We start from the raw sequence: 20,575 nt of genomic DNA, 5'->3' as shown, positions 1-20,575 counted from the left end.
CGGTGGTGCCTCTTCAGGCACGTCCACCCTGTGGCTCCTTGTCTCCAGGAACAAATGATACTCACGGAGGAGTTGCAGGCCATCCGCCAAGCCATCCAGGGCGAGCTGGAGCTCAGGAGGAAGACGGACGCTGCCATCCGGGAGAAGCTGCAGGAGCACATGACCTCCAGCAAGACCACCAAATACTTCAACCAGCTCATCCTGAGGCTGCAGAAGGAGAAGACCAACATGGTAGGCCCCTGTCCCAGGGAGGGGCTGTGCGAAGCCCCCTGCAGCCTGGGCATATGAGGGCAAGCCGTCCTGGAGGTGGAGAGGGCGGAGTCAGTGTGAGCAGAGGGCCCTCCTGTGCTCACTCCTTTCCATGGTGTTCAGGTTGTAAGGGTGATACATTTTTACTGTAGAAAACCTAGAAATAGGCCAGGCGTGGTGGCTCATGCCTGTAATCCCAGCACTTTGGGAAGCCAAGGCAGGTGGATCACCTGAGGTCAGGAGTTTGAGACCAGCCTGGTCAACATGGGGAAACCCTGTCTCTGCTAAAAATACAAAAAATTAGCCAGGTGTGGTGGTGTGCGCCTATAATCCCAGCTACTCAGGAGGCTGAGGCAGGAGAATTGCTTGAACCTGGGAGGCAGAGGTTGCAGTGAGCTGAGATCGTGCCACTGCACTCCAGCCTGGGTGACACAGCAAGACTCCGTCTCAAAAAAAAGAAAACTTAGAAATACAGAAAGGCATAAAGAAGAAAATGAGACAGCTCTAGGCCCACCATCCAGAGGCAACTTTTTTTTAAATTTGGTAAACTTCCTTCTGGAAATTTTTAATACAGAAACACATTTGCACCCACCCACAAAAACACACGTAGTCATTCTCACACACACAAACACATTCGCACACACGAACACACATGCAATTGCACATGCCCCCAGCACACACGAGAAAACACAAACTCATAAAAACACACACACAAACTCCTACACACACACACACTCAAACTCCTACACACAAACATGCAAACTCCTGCACACATACACTCAAACTCCTACACACACATACACTCAAACTCCACACACACACACAAACTCCTACACACACACACATACACTCAAACTCCTGCACACATACACTCAAACTCCTACACACACATACACTCAAACTCCACACACACACACTCAAACTCCTACACACACACACTCAAACTCCTACACACACACACTCAAACTCCTACAAACACACACTCGAACTCCTACACACACATACACTCAAACTCCTACACACATACACACTCAAACTTCTACAAACACACACTCAAACTCCTACAAACACACACAAACTCCTGCAAACACACACACTCAAACTCCTACACACACATACACTCAAACTCCTACACACACTCAAACTCCTACACACACAAACGCCTACAAACACAAACACACTCAAACTCCTGCACACGCACATACACTCAAACTCCTACAAACACACACACACAAGCACACACCTTACGCAACACTGGACTCAGGCCCATTTGCTTTTTCTTATGTATTTATGTATTTTATTTTTTGACACAGGGTCTCCCTCTGTCGCCCAGGCTGTGGCACAATCACAGCTCACTGCAGTCTTGAATCTCCCGGGCTCAAGTGGCCCTGCCACCTTGGCCTCCCAAAGCCCTGGGATTGTGGGCCTGAGCCACTGTGCCCAGCCCCCAGGTCTGTCTGCATCTGCTTGTGATTAATATCACTGAACTATGACACAGAGAGAATGGGAGCCAATGAATCTTTGCTACTTGTATAGTTTTTCATTTTGTTGTATTGACCATATTCAACATAACATTTCCTCATGCCACCAAATATTCTTCAAAAACCTAAATTTTCATTTCTGTATAACATCTTATCCTGCAAATGTACATATTTTGTTTACTAAGTCTCTTGTTAGGCACTTTAGGCTGTTTCTAGTTTTTATTTTATCTTATTTTATTTTGTTGTTATTTATTGATTTTTTTGAGATGGAGTTTCGCTCTTGTCGCCCAGGCTGGAGTGCAGTGGTGCCATCTTGGCTTACGGCAACCTCTGCCTCCTGGGTTCAAGCAGTTCTCCTGCTCAGCCTCCCGGGTAGCTGGGATTACAGGCGTGCGCCACCATGCCTGGCTAGTTTTTGTATTTTTAGTGGAGATGGGGTTTCACCATGTTGGCAAGGCTGGCCTCGAACTCCTGACCTTGTGATCCACCCAAAGTGCTGGGATTACAGGCGTGAGCCACCGCATGGCCAGCTGCCAGCCAAAGGCTGATTTCCCTGGGGGGCCCTGGAGTGTGACTTCGACGTCCATGGCAGGGAACCCCCGATTGTGAGCTCATGTTCGCATCCCCTGGGATCTTGCTTTACCCTTTATCACCTGTGGTGGGGGTGGAGGGGACTTGTGTCCTTAGAAAAAACAATTCCTTACTTGAATTGTTTTTTCTTTGCCTCTTCCCGAGGGGTGACCGCCTCCCCCACACCCCGCCTCAAGCAGGCCCCCTTTGGAGGACCCCCAGAGGCTACCACGGGCTCCACCATTTCCAGAGCACATCCTAGCAGTGGGGCCTGCCCAACGGTCCCCATTTTAGTCTCAGAGGAGGGTGACAGATTCCCGATGCCAAGCTCTGCCGGTTTTGCCCTCCTGAGGGGTGGGAGAGGAGCTGGCCAGGCAGAGCTGAAGGGCATGGTGGGTGTGAAGGAGCCCATCCAGCCGTGCTGCTACCAGCCGAGTCCAGTTCCCAATCCCCAGGCCCCCAGGCCCCCAGGCCCCCGCCGAGCCCCTGTCTGGGCAGCCCGATAGGTCATACGTGTTTTGCTGCCAGTTTCCAGAAGAGGGCAGCAAAGAGTCTGGGACCAACACATTCGTCTATTACGACAATTTTCCAACAGATGCCAGTCCAGCTGCTGAAAAGAGTACCACCCCCGACGCGATGTTTGAACTGCTCAAAGCCTCATGGGCTGATAGAAGGTGGGGTGGGGAGGCATATCTGGGAGGAGGAGCAAAGTGTGGATGGGCGGGACCACGCATCCGGAGCTGGGGTCAACCATGGGGTCCAGGCAGTTAATCCAGGGATGGTGTAGATGCCTAGGGGGAGCCAGGGTGGGCTCCACAGGGACCACAAACAGCCAGGAGTGGAGCGGGGGCGCAGGCTTGGCTGTGACAGGGGGAGGGACTGAAGGGGACTTGGAGCCACAGCCCCTGCAGGGCAGTTGGGGAGGGGGGAGGCAGGGAGTCCTTGGGGGGCCCAGATCTCAGGGTGACCTTGGCAAAGGAGGAGGCTGCGAGCTGACATTGCCACACAACTCCAGATGCCGGAAGCTTCCACTCCAGGTGGGCAGGGTCTGGGTTCCACCACCTGGGGACATTGGGTCTCCTGGGAAGCCGCCCATGGTGGCCAGTGAGAGACATGGAGCCCACAGGCGTGGCGGGAGGAGAAGCTCAGATGGCCCTGAGGAGGCTGGGGTAGGCGGGAGCTACAGTCGTGAGAGAGCCGAGGCCTTGTGTGGCAGGAGCCGACGGGCAGGGGTGGTCAGGGCAGACACAGGGCCCGAGGCCACCTGTTAGAGCCATGCCCTGGGGAAGAGGACCCTGTCCTGGTGGTGACAGCATCTCCCTGTTCCCAGAGCAGCTTTGGCCACACCATTGCAGCTGTGACTGCCACTGCCTCACTCCTGATTATCACAAACGTCTTCTCGATAAACCCCCCGTTGCCAGAAGGGATCCAAAGTCTGTCTAATGCCTCCAAAGAGCCCACAGACGAGGCCAGCACTGGCGGCTCAGACCTGCCGGACAGCAGGAGGGGTCAGAACGCATGGAGGAACCAGTGCCTAACAATTGCTTCTTGCTTCATAAACTATGCTGCAAATGTGACAGAGTACAGCACAGCCATTACAGCTTACAGAGCACAGGAACATAAGACCCGAGTTACCAGATTAAAAAGCAGGTTAGCACCCAGTGTGTAGGGTGTGATCCTATTTTTCTTTTGGAGAATTATATAGAAAAGACTGGGAGGAAGAATGGATACAGATGGGAATGGTAGCTAACTTCTGTCAGAATTGCAGGCAATTGAATGTGTTCTCTGTCCTGGCCTGTATTTTCACATTTCCTCACAATGTGTGTGCTACGATTTAAGAAGTGTGTTAGTCTGATCTCACACTGCTGTAAGGAAATACCTAAGACTGGATAACTGATAAAGGAAAGAGGTTTAATTGACTGACAGTTCTGCATGGCTGGGGAGGCCTCAGGAAACTTACAATCATGGCAAAAGGCGAGGCAGGCACCTCCTTCACAAGGTGGCAGGAGAGAGAGTGTGTGTGAAGCAGGAACCGTCAAACACACAAAACCATCAGATCTCATGAGAACTCACTATCATGAGAACAGCATGGGGGTAACGGCCCCCATGGTCCAGTCACCTCCCACAGGGGCCCTCCCTTGACATGTGGGATTATGGGGACACAATTCAAGATGAGATGTGAGTGGGGACACAGCCAAACCACATCAATAGGAAAAGCTAATACCATGATCTCTCTTTTCTGTAAAAAGCCAACATCTGGGTTCCAACAAGTAGGTCCCTTGCTGGGTCCTGGAGACAGTGGGAAATCCAGCCTCCTGCACTCGTGACTGTGCGTTTGGAATTTCTCCAGAGGAACATCCCGACCGTCAGGGAACGGTGGATCAGCAAACTCGTCCCGGGCCTCGGGTGGGGGCAATATTCACAGGTATTTCTTTTCATCAATTCAGATGACACATCTTTCCAAAATCGACGGTGACATTGCCCAGACCACCCTGGACATCACACACACCAGCAGCAGGCTGGACGCACACCGGAAGACACTGGTGGAGCTGGACCAGGACGTGAAGAAAGTCAACGAGCTCATCACCAACAGCCAGAGCGAGATCTCCCGGCGCACGATCCTGATCGAGAGGAAGCAAGGGCTCATCAACTTCCTCAACAAGCAGCTGGAGCGGATGGTCTCCGAGCTGGGGGTGAGGTCCCAGGCAGGGAGACGCGGTCCCCGGCTGACTGTGGTGCCTGGTGGGGCAGAGCCCCCTCAGATCCCCCACGGTCAGACATGAACTCCTGGAAGGCACAGAACTGCCTCTTTCCCTACCCGCTTTACAGGCAAAATGGCACGTGTGCCAAGCGCTCTAAGTCACATTTTTCTGCACAGGGCCAGAGAGTATTCCGGCTTTGTGGCCAGTTGGTCTCTCTGGCAGTGACACGGCTCTGCCTCCATAGCGAGAAGGAGCATAGGTAAAACGTAAAGGAATGGGCACGGCTGTGTCCAATCAGATGTTATTCAAGGCCACTGAAGTCTGAATTCCAAATAATTTTCACCCAGCACGAAATAGTCTGCTGCTCTAAGAAAAGTGGCCTGATGCGTTTGAGGCCTGGTGCCATATACGTCATCCAGGTCCCTGTACTCTCAAAGCCCCTTTGGGTTCCAGAGGCCCCACCCACCCTGCCAGCGCACGCACCATGGGGAAGCTAGAGGGGGCTCCGGAGCCCCTTAGCCATATTTCCTCCAGCGGGGTCTGTGGCTTGCGGCTCTGCTGAGAGCTAACTTGAGCCCCTCAGCCTTCGTCCAGTTTCATGACCTCAGGGTTCCAGGCCCTCTGCAGCCCACTCACAAAGACCTTTGAGCCCAAGAAGGCTAATTTTGCTTTTTTTTTTTTTTTTCTGAGACGGAGTCTTGCTGTATTGCCCAGGCTGGAGTGCAGTGGTGCCATCTTGCTCACTGCACGTCTGCCTCCTGAGTTCAAGTGATTCTCCTGCCTCAGCCTTCCAAGTAGCTGGGACCACAGGCGTGCACCAGCACACCTGGCTAATTTTTGTATTTTGGGTAGAGAGGGGGTTTCACCCTGTTGGCCAGGCTGGTCTTGAACTCCTGACCTCGGGTGATCCACCCGCCTCAGCCTCCCAAAGTGCTGGCATTACAGGCGTGAGTCACTGCGCCCAGCCCTAATTTTGCTTTTTGATGAATATCCCATCTAGGGGGAAGAAGTGGGGCCCCTGGAGCTTGAAATCAAAAGGCTGAGCAAGCTGATCGACGAGCACGATGGCAAGGCGGTCCAGGCCCAGGTGACCTGGCTGCGCCTGCAGCAGGAGATGGTCAAGGTGACACAGGAGCAGGAGGAGCAGCTGGCCTCCCTGGACGCGTCCAAGAAGGAGCTCCACATCATGGAGCAGAAGAAACGACGAGTAGAAAGTAAGAGCCGCCGTGCCCGGCCCTGCAGAGATGCTCAGACGAGCTCTGGGATGCGGGCACCCCCCAGGGGAGGGGCACTCAGCGGGGCACATCACTGGATTTGCACGCAGCCTTAAAAGCAAATAACAAACACGCATGCTCCCCGTATTTTGTAAATGTGAACCACTGCCTGCCCAGCTGCCCAGTTCGCAGTCACAGCGGGAGGGTTGAGAAATGTCATGAAATGGCTCCAAGCTCGCGGACTTCAGAGCTCTCCTTGAGAGAGGAGCATGGAAGGTTATCATCCCCGCCAAGCCAGGGCACTCAGGTGGAAACACTGGCACAGGAAAAGCCAGGGTCCTGCCAGGCGGGCTCCTGGTGCTGTCCCCACATCACCTCCAGTTGGGCTTAGAAAACCATTCCACCGGGGCTCCCCAACCCTTCTGAGGCCCAAGGGGCTGCCAAAGCACCAGGGTGCCTGGAATGAGGGAGGCGGCCATCCTTCCTGGACCACTCTCCACCCACATGGCCACCTGCCGAGACATCCCGGGTCCTGCCCGGTCTTGGGTCGGGGATCCATGCTGGTCAGGCCTGCAGCAAAGCCCCCATGGGAAATGCTGCCCAGACACATCATGTGCCCTTCTCGGAGGTCCTGCTGCCTCTCGCCCTGCCCTTCTTGGGTTGCCCAAACCCGTCTGTTGGTGAGTAGCAAGTCCCAAAAGACCCTATGGAGCTGTCAGCTGAGTATGGGTGTCCCAAGGCAAGAGCTGCCGAAATACCATGCTGTGAGATGGGAAGGATCACCCATGGAGAGGGCAGAGAGAGGGGCTCACATGCCCATGTCCTGGGGTAGTCAGGGCACACCATGGGGACAGCAGGAGGAGCTGGAGAAGCCCCGTGAGGAGTGGCCAGCGGATGAACCAGCTGTGGCCTCTTGTGCCCTCCACCCATCTTAACATCAAGAAGAGCTGTTGTTCTCTGCCCCTACCCCTGAGCTTGGCTGGGGAGGGCAGGGGTCTAAGGGCCTCCCTCTCCTGGAGACTCACAGTGTCTGAGCATCAACCAGGTCCCCGTGCTCCACAGATTCGCAAGTGTCTGGGGGAGGGAGCCTGGCCCTCCCACACGCCCTGCCCACACCTGCTGGCTGTCCCCACAGGCAGGTCCTCTCAGTTCCGTTGGAGGACCAGGCTTTGGGAGCTTAGCAGCCAAGAAGAGACCCCCTGTCCTCTCCTCTGTCCTGGCAGGGATGAGATTCAGGCAGGAGCGCCAGGAAGGACAAGAGGGAGGGGATGAAGGGAGCTACAGGGAGAGACAAACCCTGGCTCACCTCTCGGACACTGCTGCCTGCGGGCGAGGACCCATACCCTCCCAGGGTCTCCCCCTGAGTCTCTGTTTTCTGCCGTAGGCAAGATTGAGCAGGAGAAGAAGGAGCAGAAGGAGATCGAGCACCACATGAAGGACCTGGACAACGACCTGAAGAAGCTCAACATGTTGATGAATAAAAACCGGTACAGCTCGGAGGAGCTGGAGCAGAACAACCGGGTGACAGAGAATGAGTTCGTGCGCTCGCTGAAGGTCCGGCCGTGTCCACGCAGTCCCGGGGCTCAGAACGATGGAGGGCGGGGGTACGGTCCTTGCGGTGGGCATTCTGCACCAGGACGTAATTTCCACACCCGTTCAAGATGCTTGTAGGGGTATTAGAAATCCAGCCTGCAGCCCTGCCCTCGGTGCCGGGACAGAGGGCACCAGCCCTGGCATCCACAATCCCATGGCCCTCCCCACAGCTGTCCCGCCCCCTCCCCCATGCAGGCCTCTGAGAGGGAGACCATCAAGATGCAGGACAAGCTGAACCAGCTCAGCGAGGAGAAGGCGACCCTCCTGAATCAACTGGCGGAAGCAGAGTGAGTCCCAGTCTCCAGCCACACGTGGGTCATGAAGGTCACTGCACCTACAGGCCTCTGTCCGTTGAAGACCATGTAGGAGGCCAGGTGTGGCAGCTCACACCCATATCCCAGTGCTTTGGTCGTTTTTTGTTGTTGTTGTTTTGTTTTGTTTTGTTTTTAGACAGTCTTGCTCTATCCCACAGGCTGGAGTGCAGCCGTGCGATCTCAGCTCACTGCAACCTCTGCCTCCCAGCTTCAAGTGATTCTCATGCCTCAACCTCCTGAGTAGCTGGGATTACAGGTGCCCGCCACCATGCCTCACTAATTTTTGTATTTTTAGTAGAGATGGGGTTTCACCATGTTGGCCAGGCTGGTCTTGAACTCCTGACCTCAGGTGATCTGCCCGCCTCAGCCTCCCAAAGCACTGGGATTACATGCGTGAGCCACCGTGCCCAGCAATCCCAGTGCTTTGAGATGCCAAGGCAGGAGGCTCCTTTGGGGCCAGGAGTTCAAGACAAGACGGGGCAACACAGTGAGACCCCGTATCTACAAAAATGTTTTAAATTGGCCAGGCGTGGTGGTGCATGCCGGTAGTCCCAGCTACTCGGGAGGCTGAAGTGGGAGGATCGCTTGAGCCCAGGAGGTCAAGGCTGCAGTGAGCTAGGACTGCACCACTGCACTCCAGCCTGGGCAACAGAGCGAGACCCTGTCTCTAAAAGAAGAAAAAGACCACCTGGACATGGGTCTGGAACCCACCCTAGTGGATCCCAGATTCCCCACAGAGTCTGTCTACCACCCTTGGTGGCAGTTCTTGAGCCAAACGAGTTACTGCTAGAAATTGAAGGGTTTTCTTTGTGATAAAGTTTTTAAATATCCATTATTTTATGGTGTCTGATTATTAAAGTAACACACACCCAGCTCTAAACATTTTAAACTATACAATGCGTGCAAAGTACCCAGGGAAAATTGCATATAATTCCAACGCCCTTCACTTCCCAGAAAACCAATGTGTAGCTATATTCCTTTCTTGTTTTGCTCTATTTTTTACACAAATGGGATTGTTTCAGAAGTTCCCCCTTGAAGCACTTTAGTATTTTCATGGCCATCTTTCCATGTCACACATGTGGGCCCATATCTTCCTGTGGAAAGGGTGCAGAGCAGGCGTGGTGTGGAGGTACCGTCCTTTCTTCAGCGTGCTCCGGAAGGGATGAATAGCGCAGGGATCGCCTGTTCCTTGCGGTTTGATAGAATCTAGGCAAAAAATCATCTGGGACCAATGCTTTGGGGGGCTTGTATCTTTGGTGACATTTAAATAGCTTTTAGACTATTGGTGTATTCAGGCTTTTTACTTTTTCTTAAGTCAGCTTCTATCAATTATACTGACTTTCTCAGCTCCTACAGTTATATATCCCTGTTCTCTCTCTGTCTGTCTCTCTGTTTCTTCCCCACCCCCATCTCCCTCCCTCCCCCTGTATGCCAGAGGTTGGCAAACGTTTGCATAAGGAGCCCAGTAGTGAACACTTCAGGATTTGAGAGCCTCACGCTTTCTGTCGCAGCTGCTTGGCTCTGCCATTGCAGCTTGAGAGCCTTGTAAAGCCTTAGAGTGTGAGCTCACCGAAGCATCAGAAGAAAACTCCTAATTTCTTACACTGCCTCTCCTACCTCTAAAGACACCAGATTATGCTTTGGGAGAAAAAAATCCAACTGGCAAAAGAGATGCGTTCCTCAGTGGATTCCGAGATCGGCCAGACGGAGATCCGGGCCATGAAAGGCGAGATCCACAGGATGAAGGTGAGGGGAGGAGAGCGGCGTGGCAGGGCCTGCTGGGTGCCAGCCCTTGGGCTCTGGAGACCTGGCCACACCAAGGCCTCGGCTCCCCCGGGGCTCCTGTGGGAACCACACTGGCCACATTGGCTGGTGGCAATGGGTGAGATTTCCAGGGAGCAACCCGCTCCAGCAGAGTGACCTGCACTCCGGCCGAGCACTGGCAAAGCGCACATCCCCCTTGACCCAGCTTTCACCGCACACTTGCTCTTAATGTGCAGAAATATTGCAGAACAACACAGGACACACACAGGCACGTGCGTGAACAACACAGGACGCACACAGGCACGTGCGTGAACAACACAGGACGCACACAGGCACGTGCGTGAACAACACAGGACGCACACAGGCACGTGCGTGAATAACACAGGACGCACACAGGCACGTGCATGTCATTTCACAAAACGTTGTTTTATTCCTACTCCATGTAATCACAGCACGCTGGTATTTTTAAATGCCGGTTGCAACCCTCAAACTTCGTGACCCTCTAACGTATCCCACTGTGAGACAGTCTCACACCACAGAAGGGCTCAGAGAGCACCCCCATCTCATCCTTCACAGCCGCGTTTTCTCTCCATGGTCACAATTAGATTTCATTGCCTTTAAAAGGCTGGTAATTAAATTGCAAGTGGTCATCAAGCTAAAGGTTCAGGGCCTTAAGGATAACAGTAAGAGCAGTTCATAAAATAAATGGGCCTCACTTTCACCATGCCATGCTAAATAGAAATTCCTCTGCTGAGTTATTTTTCAGATCAAGTGCATATGCTAATAAGATGTTGTGTTTAAAAATACCAAATTTAATTGACTTTTCACATTACAGAAGCCACGTGTGTTTGCTGGAGCAAGACAAGCTCTCCTCCACAGAGTGGGGGCCAAAGAGAAGGTCCGGGCTGCTCCTCCCTGTCCCTTCTTCCCCGGCTCCCCCTCCTCAGCCAGGGCGACTGTGTCAGCCGCTGCAGGGATAAGGCCTCTCACCTTCTTGGATCTCACACAAATGCACAGGCAGGGCTTGCCTTGGCCCTACATGGATACTAACCCATTTTTTAACAGTTACAATATATACTATGGATATTTCACAATTTATTGATCCAGTCCCAGGTTGGTGAAAATTCAGGTTGTTTCCAATTTGTTGTTGGTGTTATTGTTTTGTCCTAGACACAATGTGTGTTAGGGTTCTCCAAAGAAACAGAACCAGTAGACTACACACACACACACACACACACACAGAGAGAGAGAGAGAGAGAGAGATTTACTATGAGAATTGGCTCTTATGATTATGAGGGCCGAGAAGTCCTAGTATCCGGCATCTAATCCGCAGACCCAGGAGAGCCCATGATTCAGTCAAGTCTAAGACCTGAGAAGGAGGCAACGGTGTCATCCCGGCCCAGTGTTCCCCCACCCCCACCCTGTCCCACCACCTTCTTCTGCCTTTTTGTTCTCCTCAGGCCCTCAACAGATTGGATGATGTCACCCACCCTGGCAAGAGGGATCTTTACTCTGTCCACTGGTTCAAATGCCAATCATTTCCAGGGACACCCTCACAGTTCTACCCAAAACAGAAATCATGTTTTCCCAGCTATCCGGGCATCCCTTAGCTCAGTTATGTTAACCTAAAATCAGCCATCACACAGCATTATATTCACATCCTTCCTTACTGGTTCTTTTTTTTTCTTCTATACTAGGTTCCCAAAGGTGAGATTACTAGGTCAAAGGGTGTATAAATTCTGACTGTAACAGCCTGACAGATTACTTGTCTAAAAAGCACATGGTGGCAGTCATATCTGTACCTTCTTCTCAGTTCTGGTGTTGTTTATCTATCTTTTTTTTTTTTTTAATTGAGGTTTTTCGGTTGAGTGGAAGCTCACAGCTTAGGGCATTCAGCCCTATAAGGATTTTCTGGGTTTTTTTGTTTTGTTTTGTTTTGTCTGTTTGTTTGTTTTTTGTTTCGTCTTTGAGACAGACTCTCTGTCATTCAGGCTGGAGTGAAGTGGTGAGATCTCGGCTCGCTGCAACCTCCGCCTCCCAAGTTCAAGCGATTCTCCTGCTTCAGCTTCCCGAGTAGCTGGGATTACAGGTGTGTGCCACCATGCCTGGCTAATTTTTTTGTATTTTCAGTAGAGACAGGGTTTCGCCATTTTGCCCAGGCTGGTCTCAAACTTCTGAGCTCAGGCAATCCGCCCGCCTTGGCCTCCCAAAGTGCTGGGATTACAGGTGTGAGCCACTGTGCCCAGCCAGCCCTACAAGTTTTGATAGAGACGTACAATCATGTAGCCACTGCCACATCGTGATATATTTCCTCATCCTTGAATTCCCTCATGCCCTCTGTAGTCAGCTCACCGCATACCCCAGCCGCCATGACAGCCACCAGTCTCTCTCCATGCCTGTCGTTTTGGCTTTTCCAGAATGTCACGTAAATGGATCAAATAGGGTGAGACATATTGAGCCTGACTTTCCTTGCTTAGCCTCATGCATTTGAGATTCTTCTGTGTGGTGAAGCCCAATTACCCAGTCTGTTCCCTTTTTTTGGAGACAGGGTTTCGCTCTGTCACCCGGGCTGGAGTGCAGTGGTGCAATCATGGCTCACTGCAGCCTTGACCTTGTGGGCTCAAAGGATCCTCCTGCCTGGGCCTCCCAAAGTGCTGGGATTACGGGCGCGCACCACGGCACCCACCCCTCAGTCTGTTCTTTCATGGATGGTTTCAGTAGCTTATCTGAGGAGCCTCTGCCTAGCTGAAGGTCACGCAGAGCTTCCCTTCTGTTTTCTTCTAGAAGCTTCCTGCTTTTAGGTTTTACATTTAGGTCCATAATATATTTTGAGTTAATTTTTGTGTATGGTGCAAGTTGTGGACTGGGGTTAATTTTTTTTGCATTTGGATGTCCACTGGAGTCAGCCCTGCTTGCTTCCTGAAAAGACTGCCCTTCCTCCACCGAACTACCGTCCAGTCCTTGTTGAAATCAGCTGACACGTTTGTGTGGGTTCGTTTCTGGGCTGTTTTGTTCTACTGATTTCTGTTTCTGTCCCTTTACCAATGCCCTGCTGTCTTGATTTCTGTAATTCTATACTTAACGAAATTCCTCCGACTTCCTTTTTTTTTAAGACAGAGTCTCGCTCTGTTGTCCAGACTGGAGTGCAGTGGCACTCACATCTCAGCTCGCTGCAACTTCCGCCTCCTGGGTTCAAGCAATTCTCCTGCCTCAGCCTCCTGAGTAGCTGGGACGACAGGCATGTGCCACCACACCCAGCTAATTTTTTGTATTTTTAGTAGAGATGGCGTTTCACCATGTTGGCCAGGCTGGCCTTGAACTCCTGAACTCAGATGATCCACCTGCCTTGGCATCCCAAAGTGCTGGGATTACAGGTGTGAGCCACTGTGCCCGGCCAGCTGATTTTCATATTAGGCTGTTTTCTTATTTCTCTTTTTTTTTTTGAAACAGTCTCGCCCTGTTGCCCAGGCTAGAGAGCAGTGGCACAATCTCAGCTCACTGCAACCTCTGCCTCCCGGGTTCAAGTGATTCTCCCGCCTCAGCCTCCTGAGTAGCTGAGATTACAGGCATGCACCACTATGCCCGGCTAATTTTTGTATTTTTGGTAGAGATGGGATTTCACCATGTTGGCCAGGTTGGTCTCAAACTCCTGACCTCAGGTGATCCACCGGTTTCGGCCTCCCAAAGTGCTGGGATTACAGGCGTGAGCCACCGCACCCGGCCTGTTTTCTTATTTCTTAACATTTTTTAGGAGTTCCTTATATATTCGGTTATTAACCCCTGTCTTCAATACCTATTAAAATAGTGTCTCTGACCTATCATTGTCTTTGCCCTCTGTTTAGGGGGTCTTTTGCCACACAGACTTTTTAGTGTTTCTTAATGTGGCTCCAAGTCACTTTATGGTACATTTTAAACCTGAGTAAGCTTGGTCTCCCTTCACCCTGCTTATCTTCGGGATTCTTGCCTGTTTTTTCTTTTAAATCAACTTTAGGCATAACTTTCATAAGATAAAATATGCTTATTTTAAACACAGAGTTTGGGCTGGGTGTGGTGGCTCACGCCTGTAATCCTAGCACTTTGGGAGGCCGAGGCGGGTGGATCACTTGAGGTCAGTTCAAAACCAGCCTAGCCACCACGGTGAAACCCTGTCTCTACTGAAAATACAAAAAAAAAAAAAAAAAAAAAGCCAGGCTTGGTGGCAGGTGCCTGTAATCCTAACTACTTGGGAGACTGAGGCAGGAGAATTGCTTGAACCTGGGAGGTGGAAGTTGCGGTGAGACAAGATTGCGCCACCGCACTCCAGCCTGGGCAACAGAAGGAGACTCTGTCTCAAAAAATTTTTTTTATAAAAAGGCTGGGTGCAGTGGCTTATGCCTGCAATCCAAGCTTTAGGAGGCCAAGGTGGGCAGATCACCAGGTCAAGAGATCGAGACCATCTTGGCCAACATGGTGAAACCCCATCTCTACTAAAAATACAAAAATCAGCCAGGCCTGGGGGCAGGTACCTGTAATCCTAGCTACTCAGGAGGCTGAGGCAGAAGAATCACTTGAACCTGGGAGGCGAAGGTTGCAGTGAGCCTAGATGGCTCCACTGCACTCCAGCCTGGTGACAGAGCAAGACTCCGTCTCAAAAAATTTTTAAAAAAGCACAGTTTGGTGGGTTCTAACACGCGCACACATCTACGTAGCCACGGACACCATCAAGACATAGAACCTTTCTATGACTCCAGAAAGTTCCTGTGTGCCCCCGCAGCCAATCCTCACACTACAACCCAGTCCCCAGCCCCAGGTCCTCCACCCAAGCAAAGGTGCATTGTCACAACTAAGAAATTAACCTTCATGCAATACTGCTAACCAAACTACAAACTCTAATCAGATTTCACCAATTTTCTCAATGAGATTTTTTTCTGCTGCAGGATCTGACCCTGGCTTAGTTGCTTTTAGTTCTCACACCTCCTTGGTGTCCTCAGGTCTCGGCCATTTCTCCACCTTGCACTGTCTGCCTGTGGATTCCAGGTTCCCACCCAGGGCTGCTGCCTCCATGTCCCTTGTTCCTCCTGGTGGCATAGGCCTCACTGTTTCCCCGCCGATCCCCATGCGTGTCACCGGAGGATGAGCGAGGCCAGCGCCCCGGCCCCTCTCTCTGCGGCTGCAGCTCAGGCCTGCCCCAGCCCCAGCCCCTCTGTCCTGTCTCCCAGGTCAGGCTCGGGCAGCTGCTGAAGCAGCAGGAGAAGATGATCCGCGCCATGGAGCTGGCGGTTGCCCGCAGAGAGACCATCACCACCCAGGCCGAGGGGCAGCGCAAGATGGACAGGAAGGCGCTCACCCGCACCGACTTCCACCACAAGCAGCTTGAGCTGCGCCGGAAAATCAGGGACGTTCGCAAGGTAGGGAGCAGCGGAAAGGAAACAGGGTGCCTGCTCCTCTCTCTGGGATTCAAGGAACACTCCAGGAAGGCGTCTTGCTGGGTCCGGGGTGAGGATGCAGAGGCTGCAGTGGGGGCGTGCTCAGCACTGCTAACCTGCTGCTGGGTTCGGGGTCAGGGGTGAGGATGCAGAGAGACCATCCCCAGTTCTGCTAACCTGCTGCTGGGTTCGGGGTCAGGGGTGAGGATGCAGAGAGACCATCCCCAGTTCTGCTAACCTGCTGCTGGGTGCTGGGTCTGGGGTGAGGATGCAGAGAGACCATCCCCAGTTCTGCTAACCTGCTGCTGGGTGCTGGGTCTGGGGTGAGGATGCAGAGAGACCATCCCCAGTTCTGCTAACCTGCTGCTGGGTGCTGGGTCTGGGGTGAGGATGCAGAGAGACCATCCCCAGTTCTGCTAACCTGCTGCTGGGTTCGGGGTCAGGGGTGAGGATGCAGAGAGACCATCCCCAGTTCTGCTAACCTGCTGCTGGGTGCTGGGTCTGGGGTGAGGATGCAGAGAGACCATCCCCAGTTCTGCTAACCTGCTGCTGGGTGCTGGGTCTGGGGTGAGGATGCAGAGAGACCATCCCCAGTTCTGCTAACCTGCTGCTGGGTGCTGGGTCTGGGGTGAGGATGCAGAGAGACCATCCCCAGTTCTGCTAACCTGCTGCTGGGTTCGGGGTCAGGGGTGAGGATCCAGAGGCTGTTAGAGGGGCGTGCTCAGCATTGCTAACCTGCTGCTGCCACGGGGCCTGTCTCTGGGAGACCGCAGAATGCCCGCACCGGACAGAGCTGCTGACACCCAGAGACGGCCGTGTTTCAGCCCCTCCCTGCATATCAGAGGTGGCATTGGGAAGGCATAGAGTTCTGGGGAAGAGGCCAGCTCATGCTGGGGAGCCCGAGTGGGCACTGGGGACCAGCTGATGGGAGCATGGCGGGCGCCTCGAGAGCCTGCATCCGCATACACCAGGCCATGTCCACTGGGCCTGCACTGGGAGGGCCCAGCTGGTGCTGTCCGGTGCTTACCACCTCAACAGTTGCCAGCCAGGGGCCCTGCACTCACACTTCCCAGGTTGGCCCCACGGCCCCGCTGACCCGCTGTGTGACCTCGGAGCATGTGGGCCTTGCCAGACCTGCAGGGCCTCGTCTGCTGGGGGGTGGAGGGGCAGAGTTAAATGTGACAGCAACCACAGCCGTGGGTGGGAAGGTGGCCTTGGGGACAGCTGACAGCATGGCTTGGAGCCACGCTGGACCATTCCTGACTGGGGCATACGGTCTGACCTCCCAGAGCCTTGGTTTACCGACCCGTGAAATGGGTGCCCACCTCTCAGAGTCACCCAGAGGATTCCCTGGAGAGTGCTGAAGTCACCCCTGTAGGGAAAGGCTAGCCAAAAATGACAGACATGCCTGGGCTGCTCATTTGGAAGTAACTGGAAGTTTCTGGAGAGAGGCGGCAGAGCGGCCTCTTCTCAGTCCTTTTCCACTACATTGGCTACTCCTGATGTCCATCCCTCCCTCAGCTTCCTAGCCCGGCCCCTGACCACTCCTTGCTGCCCTGGGCACCACCTCAGTCCCCTGCCAGGACCCCCATGCCCACCCCTCACCTCCTGTCTGCTCCAAGCCACACTCAAGTTCTCCAGCCCCAGGCCCTGTGCCCCACACGACGCCATCACTGATGGGTCCTTGTCCTCACCCCTGCCAGCCCCACCCCAAAGACCTTCCATGTCCCCAGCCAGCCCTGAGAGTCACTGTGTCTCCTGCATCACCCCCTGGGCCATGTCAGCTGCCAAACACTGCCTGCCCGGCTTTTCTTTCTCTTAATTGTGCTGCTTTCCCCAAAGGCGGAACGAACACCACACAGATGGCCCCAGCCTTGCTCCTCCCTCAGCAGAGGCCCCCACCCTCCTCTTTCCCAGGCTCCCCAGCCCGCCTCTCGGCCCTTACAGCCTCAGCCCTGCCCTTGGCACACGGCTGCTGAACTGTGCCAGTCTCCTGCCTGGGGACAGACCCACTGCATGGGGAGCCCCAGAACCGCTCAGGCCCCCATCTCTCTGCCACACCTGCCTTAAAGGAGCAGTGTGCAGTGTGGGCTGGCTGGGCCTGGCATCTCCCAGGCCTCGCCTCTCCAGCCCTCCCATTCCTCTTTGGGAGCCTCCCTGGATGGAGTGTGTGGAAGGTGCCTGGCAGGTCCTCCCAGCCTGACTCTTCCCTGTCCGCCAAGTAGCCGGGCTGCAGGGGCCCAGCATGGTCCTGTGATTCTCCTAGGCCACCGACGAGTGCACCAAAACCGTCCTGGAACTGGAAGAAACACAAAGAAATGTGAGCAGCTCCCTCCTAGAGAAGCAGGAAAAGCTGTCCGTGATTCAGGCAGACTTCGACACACTCGAGGCCGACCTCACCCGGCTTGGGGCCCTCAAACGACAGGTAAACGTGTTCCAGGAGGTCCCTGGGGATGACGGCCATGGAACGTGCCACTTGCACAGAGGTCCTGCGTCCCCTCTGTGCGAGTCACGGCCTCTCCTGATCAGGTCACGGCCTGTCCTGATCCCAGGCCAGTAACAGCACCACCGGCTGCTCACACGTTTGTGGCTTTGTGATTTGTTCCACTGACAAATGTTGATGGAGTGTCTGTTATGGGCTGGGCTCATGTTCAGCGTGCGAGGGCTACAAAATAGAACACAAAAAACAAACATTCCTGTGCTCTTAGAGGTTACCTCCTGGGGCAGGAGGACAGATGATGAGCAAAATAATTTTAAAAGATACAGTGTGTTGTAGCTGGGCATGGTGGCACACAGCTGTGGTGCCAGCTACTCAGGAGGCTGAGGTGGGAGGATCGCTTGAGCCTGGGAGGTCGAGACTGCAGTGAGCCAAGGTTGTACCACTGCACTCCAGCCTGGGTGACAGAGGGAGATCCTGTCTCAAAAAGAAAAGAAAAGAAAAAGGGAAATGGTGTGTTAGGTGGTGGTAAATGCTTTGGAGGAAGATAAACCAGAGAAAGAAGCGTCAGGGTCATTGGGGTGAACTGAGGGATTGACATTTTGAGTTAGGGTGATGCGGGAAGGCCCTGCGGAGCAGACACTGGAGTCCAGACCTGAAGGAGGGGACAGCCCACAAAACCACCCCAGGTGGACAGGACAGCCCAGCAAGGCAGGAGCCTGAGACTGCACAAGGGCTACTAGAGGCCAGTGGGGCAGGCTGGGGAGGTTAGGGTACGTAAGACCCAGGCAGAGAGGGGCGGCCCAGACTGTGTGCGGCCTTAGGGAGAGCACGATCATGACTTCGGACTTTTCTCTTGGGGAGGTGGGCACACAGAGGAGGGCGCTGGGGCCGAGAGGTGACTTGAGCTTTAGGGGGCTCCCGCGTGCTCTAACGTTGCATGTGGATGAAGCATGGATGCGGGGGGCACCTGGGGCTATTTGCAGTGCTTCAGGGCGGCCCCTGTGGGGCTGGCGAGAAGCCATCAGGCTCTGCATATGCGTGATGCCAACATCGCCCAATGGGATTCCTGCTGGGTTGGCTGTGGTGTGAGCAGAGACGGAGGTGGAGAATGGCTCCAAGGTTCTGGCCTGGCCAACTGAGATGATGAGGGGAATGTGCCTGGCACTGGGCCTGACACACGGCAGGTGTCAAGAACATTGCCTAAGCCGGGCACGGTGGCTCACGCCTGTAATCCCAGCACTTTGGGAGGCCGCAGCAGGTGGATCACTTGAGGTCAGGAGTTCGAGACCAGCCCGGCCAACATGGCGAAACCCCATCTCGACTAAAAATACAAATATTAGCCAGGCATGGTGGCGGGCGCCTGTAATCTCAGCTACCCGGGCGTGGTGGTGGGGGTGGGTGCCTGTAATTCCAGCTAGTTGGGAGGCTGAGGCAGGTGAATCGCTTGAAGCCGGGAGCCAGAGGTTGCAGTGTGCCAAGATTGTGCCATTGCACTCCAGCCTAGGTAACAGAGCGAGACAGCCTCAAAAAAAAAAAAAAAATGCCGGCGGGTCACAGTGGCTCACACCTGTAATCCCAGCACTTTGGGAAGCCGAGGCAGGCGGATCACGAGGTCAGGAGATCAAGACCATCCTGGCTAACATGGTGAAACCCTGTCTCTACTAAAAAAAAAAAAAATACAAAAAATTAGCCGGGCCTGGTGACGGGCATCTATAGTCCCAGCTACTCGGGAGGCTGAGACAGGAGAATGGCGTGAACCCGGGAGGCGGAGCTTGCAGTGAGCCGAGATCGCACCGCTGCACTCCAGCCTGGGCGACAGAGCAAGACTCCATCTCAAAAAAAAAAAAAAGAATGCCTCCTAGACGGTGATGATGGGTGACCCATAAAGCACCGACCCAGTGCCTCTCAGCCTCTTCCCTGAGATCCAGGGGTGCAACACCTTCACGCCGTCCCTTTTCAGGCGTAGGTCTCGCCTCCTCTTCGGCATTTCCTGGAATCTGAGTTTGTGGGGGGCCAGCAGGTGTCTTTCTTCTGGTTTGCGTAGCCCTATATGGAGTCTCTTTTCCTACTCAGAACCTTTCAGAGATCGTGGCCCTGCAGACGCGCCTTAAGCACCTGCAGGCTGTGAAAGAGGGGCGCTACGTGTTCCTGTTCCGCTCCAAGCAGTCCCTAATGCTGGAGCGCCAGAGCCTGGACAAGCGACTGGCTCTCATCACCACCATCCTGGACCGCGTGCGCGACGAGTACCCCCAGTTCCAGGAGGCCCTGCACAAGGTCAGCCAGATGATCGCCAACAAGCTCGAGTCACCGGGGCCCTCCTAGGGAGCAGCCTGGACCCCGCCTTGCAAGGCCTCCGGGAAGAGATCCGGAATTGTGTTTGTCATGAGGGACTTGGAATCTTTTGTGTTCCTAAAAACCACATGTACCCTCAGAAGGGCATCGTTTAAGAGAAATAAGCCAGCCCTACCCATAGGAATCTTTTTAGCCACTCAGCAATTTAATAAACCAGGTAAAATCCTAGCGTTTCCCATGGCATCCCATCGCAAAGACAGAGCCTGTGACTGCAGACCCACACACGCACACTCCCACACTGGGCTTACTCGTCCAGGTAACACTTTGGTCTGCAGCACTCCCAAATCTGCACGTGCCTCTCACAACACAACGCTGCCACAGGTCCGCAAGCTGGTGGGCTGAGCAGAGGTGGGAAAGTTAAGGCAGCTCCAGCCAGTCTGGCCCGGGAGGCTGCTTCCCCCCAGCACTTCCCTCTACTAGGTGCATCTGAAAACCCACAAACCACCTTCTTTACCAGTTTTCCCATCCCCACCCCTTAGAAAGCTCAGGTC

The 20,575-nt window shown here is 53.8% G+C and overlaps 1 protein-coding gene across 6 annotated transcripts in view; it reads left to right on the top strand.

Moving 5' to 3' along the window:
• CCDC40 (coiled-coil domain 40 molecular ruler complex subunit) overlaps positions 1–20,252 on the top strand; it is a 65,945-nt gene extending 45,693 nt beyond the window's left edge. For 5 of the 6 annotated variants that reach the window (XM_019027827.4, XM_063706029.1, XM_063706026.1 and 2 more), the window contains 9 exons: positions 49–231; positions 4,748–4,993; positions 6,003–6,216; positions 7,601–7,770; positions 8,005–8,096; positions 9,749–9,869; positions 15,086–15,274; positions 17,559–17,717; positions 19,806–20,252. In XM_019027827.4, the coding sequence (XP_018883372.4) occupies positions 49–231; positions 4,748–4,993; positions 6,003–6,216; positions 7,601–7,770; positions 8,005–8,096; positions 9,749–9,869; positions 15,086–15,274; positions 17,559–17,717; positions 19,806–20,054 (1,623 nt within the window). In that variant the 3' untranslated portion in view covers positions 20,055–20,252. Of the gene's footprint in view, positions 1–48; positions 232–4,747; positions 4,994–6,002; positions 6,217–7,600; positions 7,771–8,004; positions 8,097–9,748; positions 9,870–10,722; positions 11,977–15,085; positions 15,275–17,558; positions 17,718–19,805 lie in introns of those variants that run through there. The other variant, XR_010133702.1, reaches the window with a different exon arrangement.
• Positions 20,253–20,575: the final 323 nt, after the last annotated feature.

This window comes from Gorilla gorilla, chromosome 4 (genome assembly GCF_029281585.2).
Source record: "Gorilla gorilla gorilla isolate KB3781 chromosome 4, NHGRI_mGorGor1-v2.1_pri, whole genome shotgun sequence".
NCBI classification, from domain to species: Eukaryota; Metazoa; Chordata; class Mammalia; order Primates; family Hominidae; genus Gorilla; species Gorilla gorilla.
The sequence above is the reverse complement of the archived record's forward strand: the minus strand, read 5'-3'. Positions and strand labels throughout refer to the sequence as shown.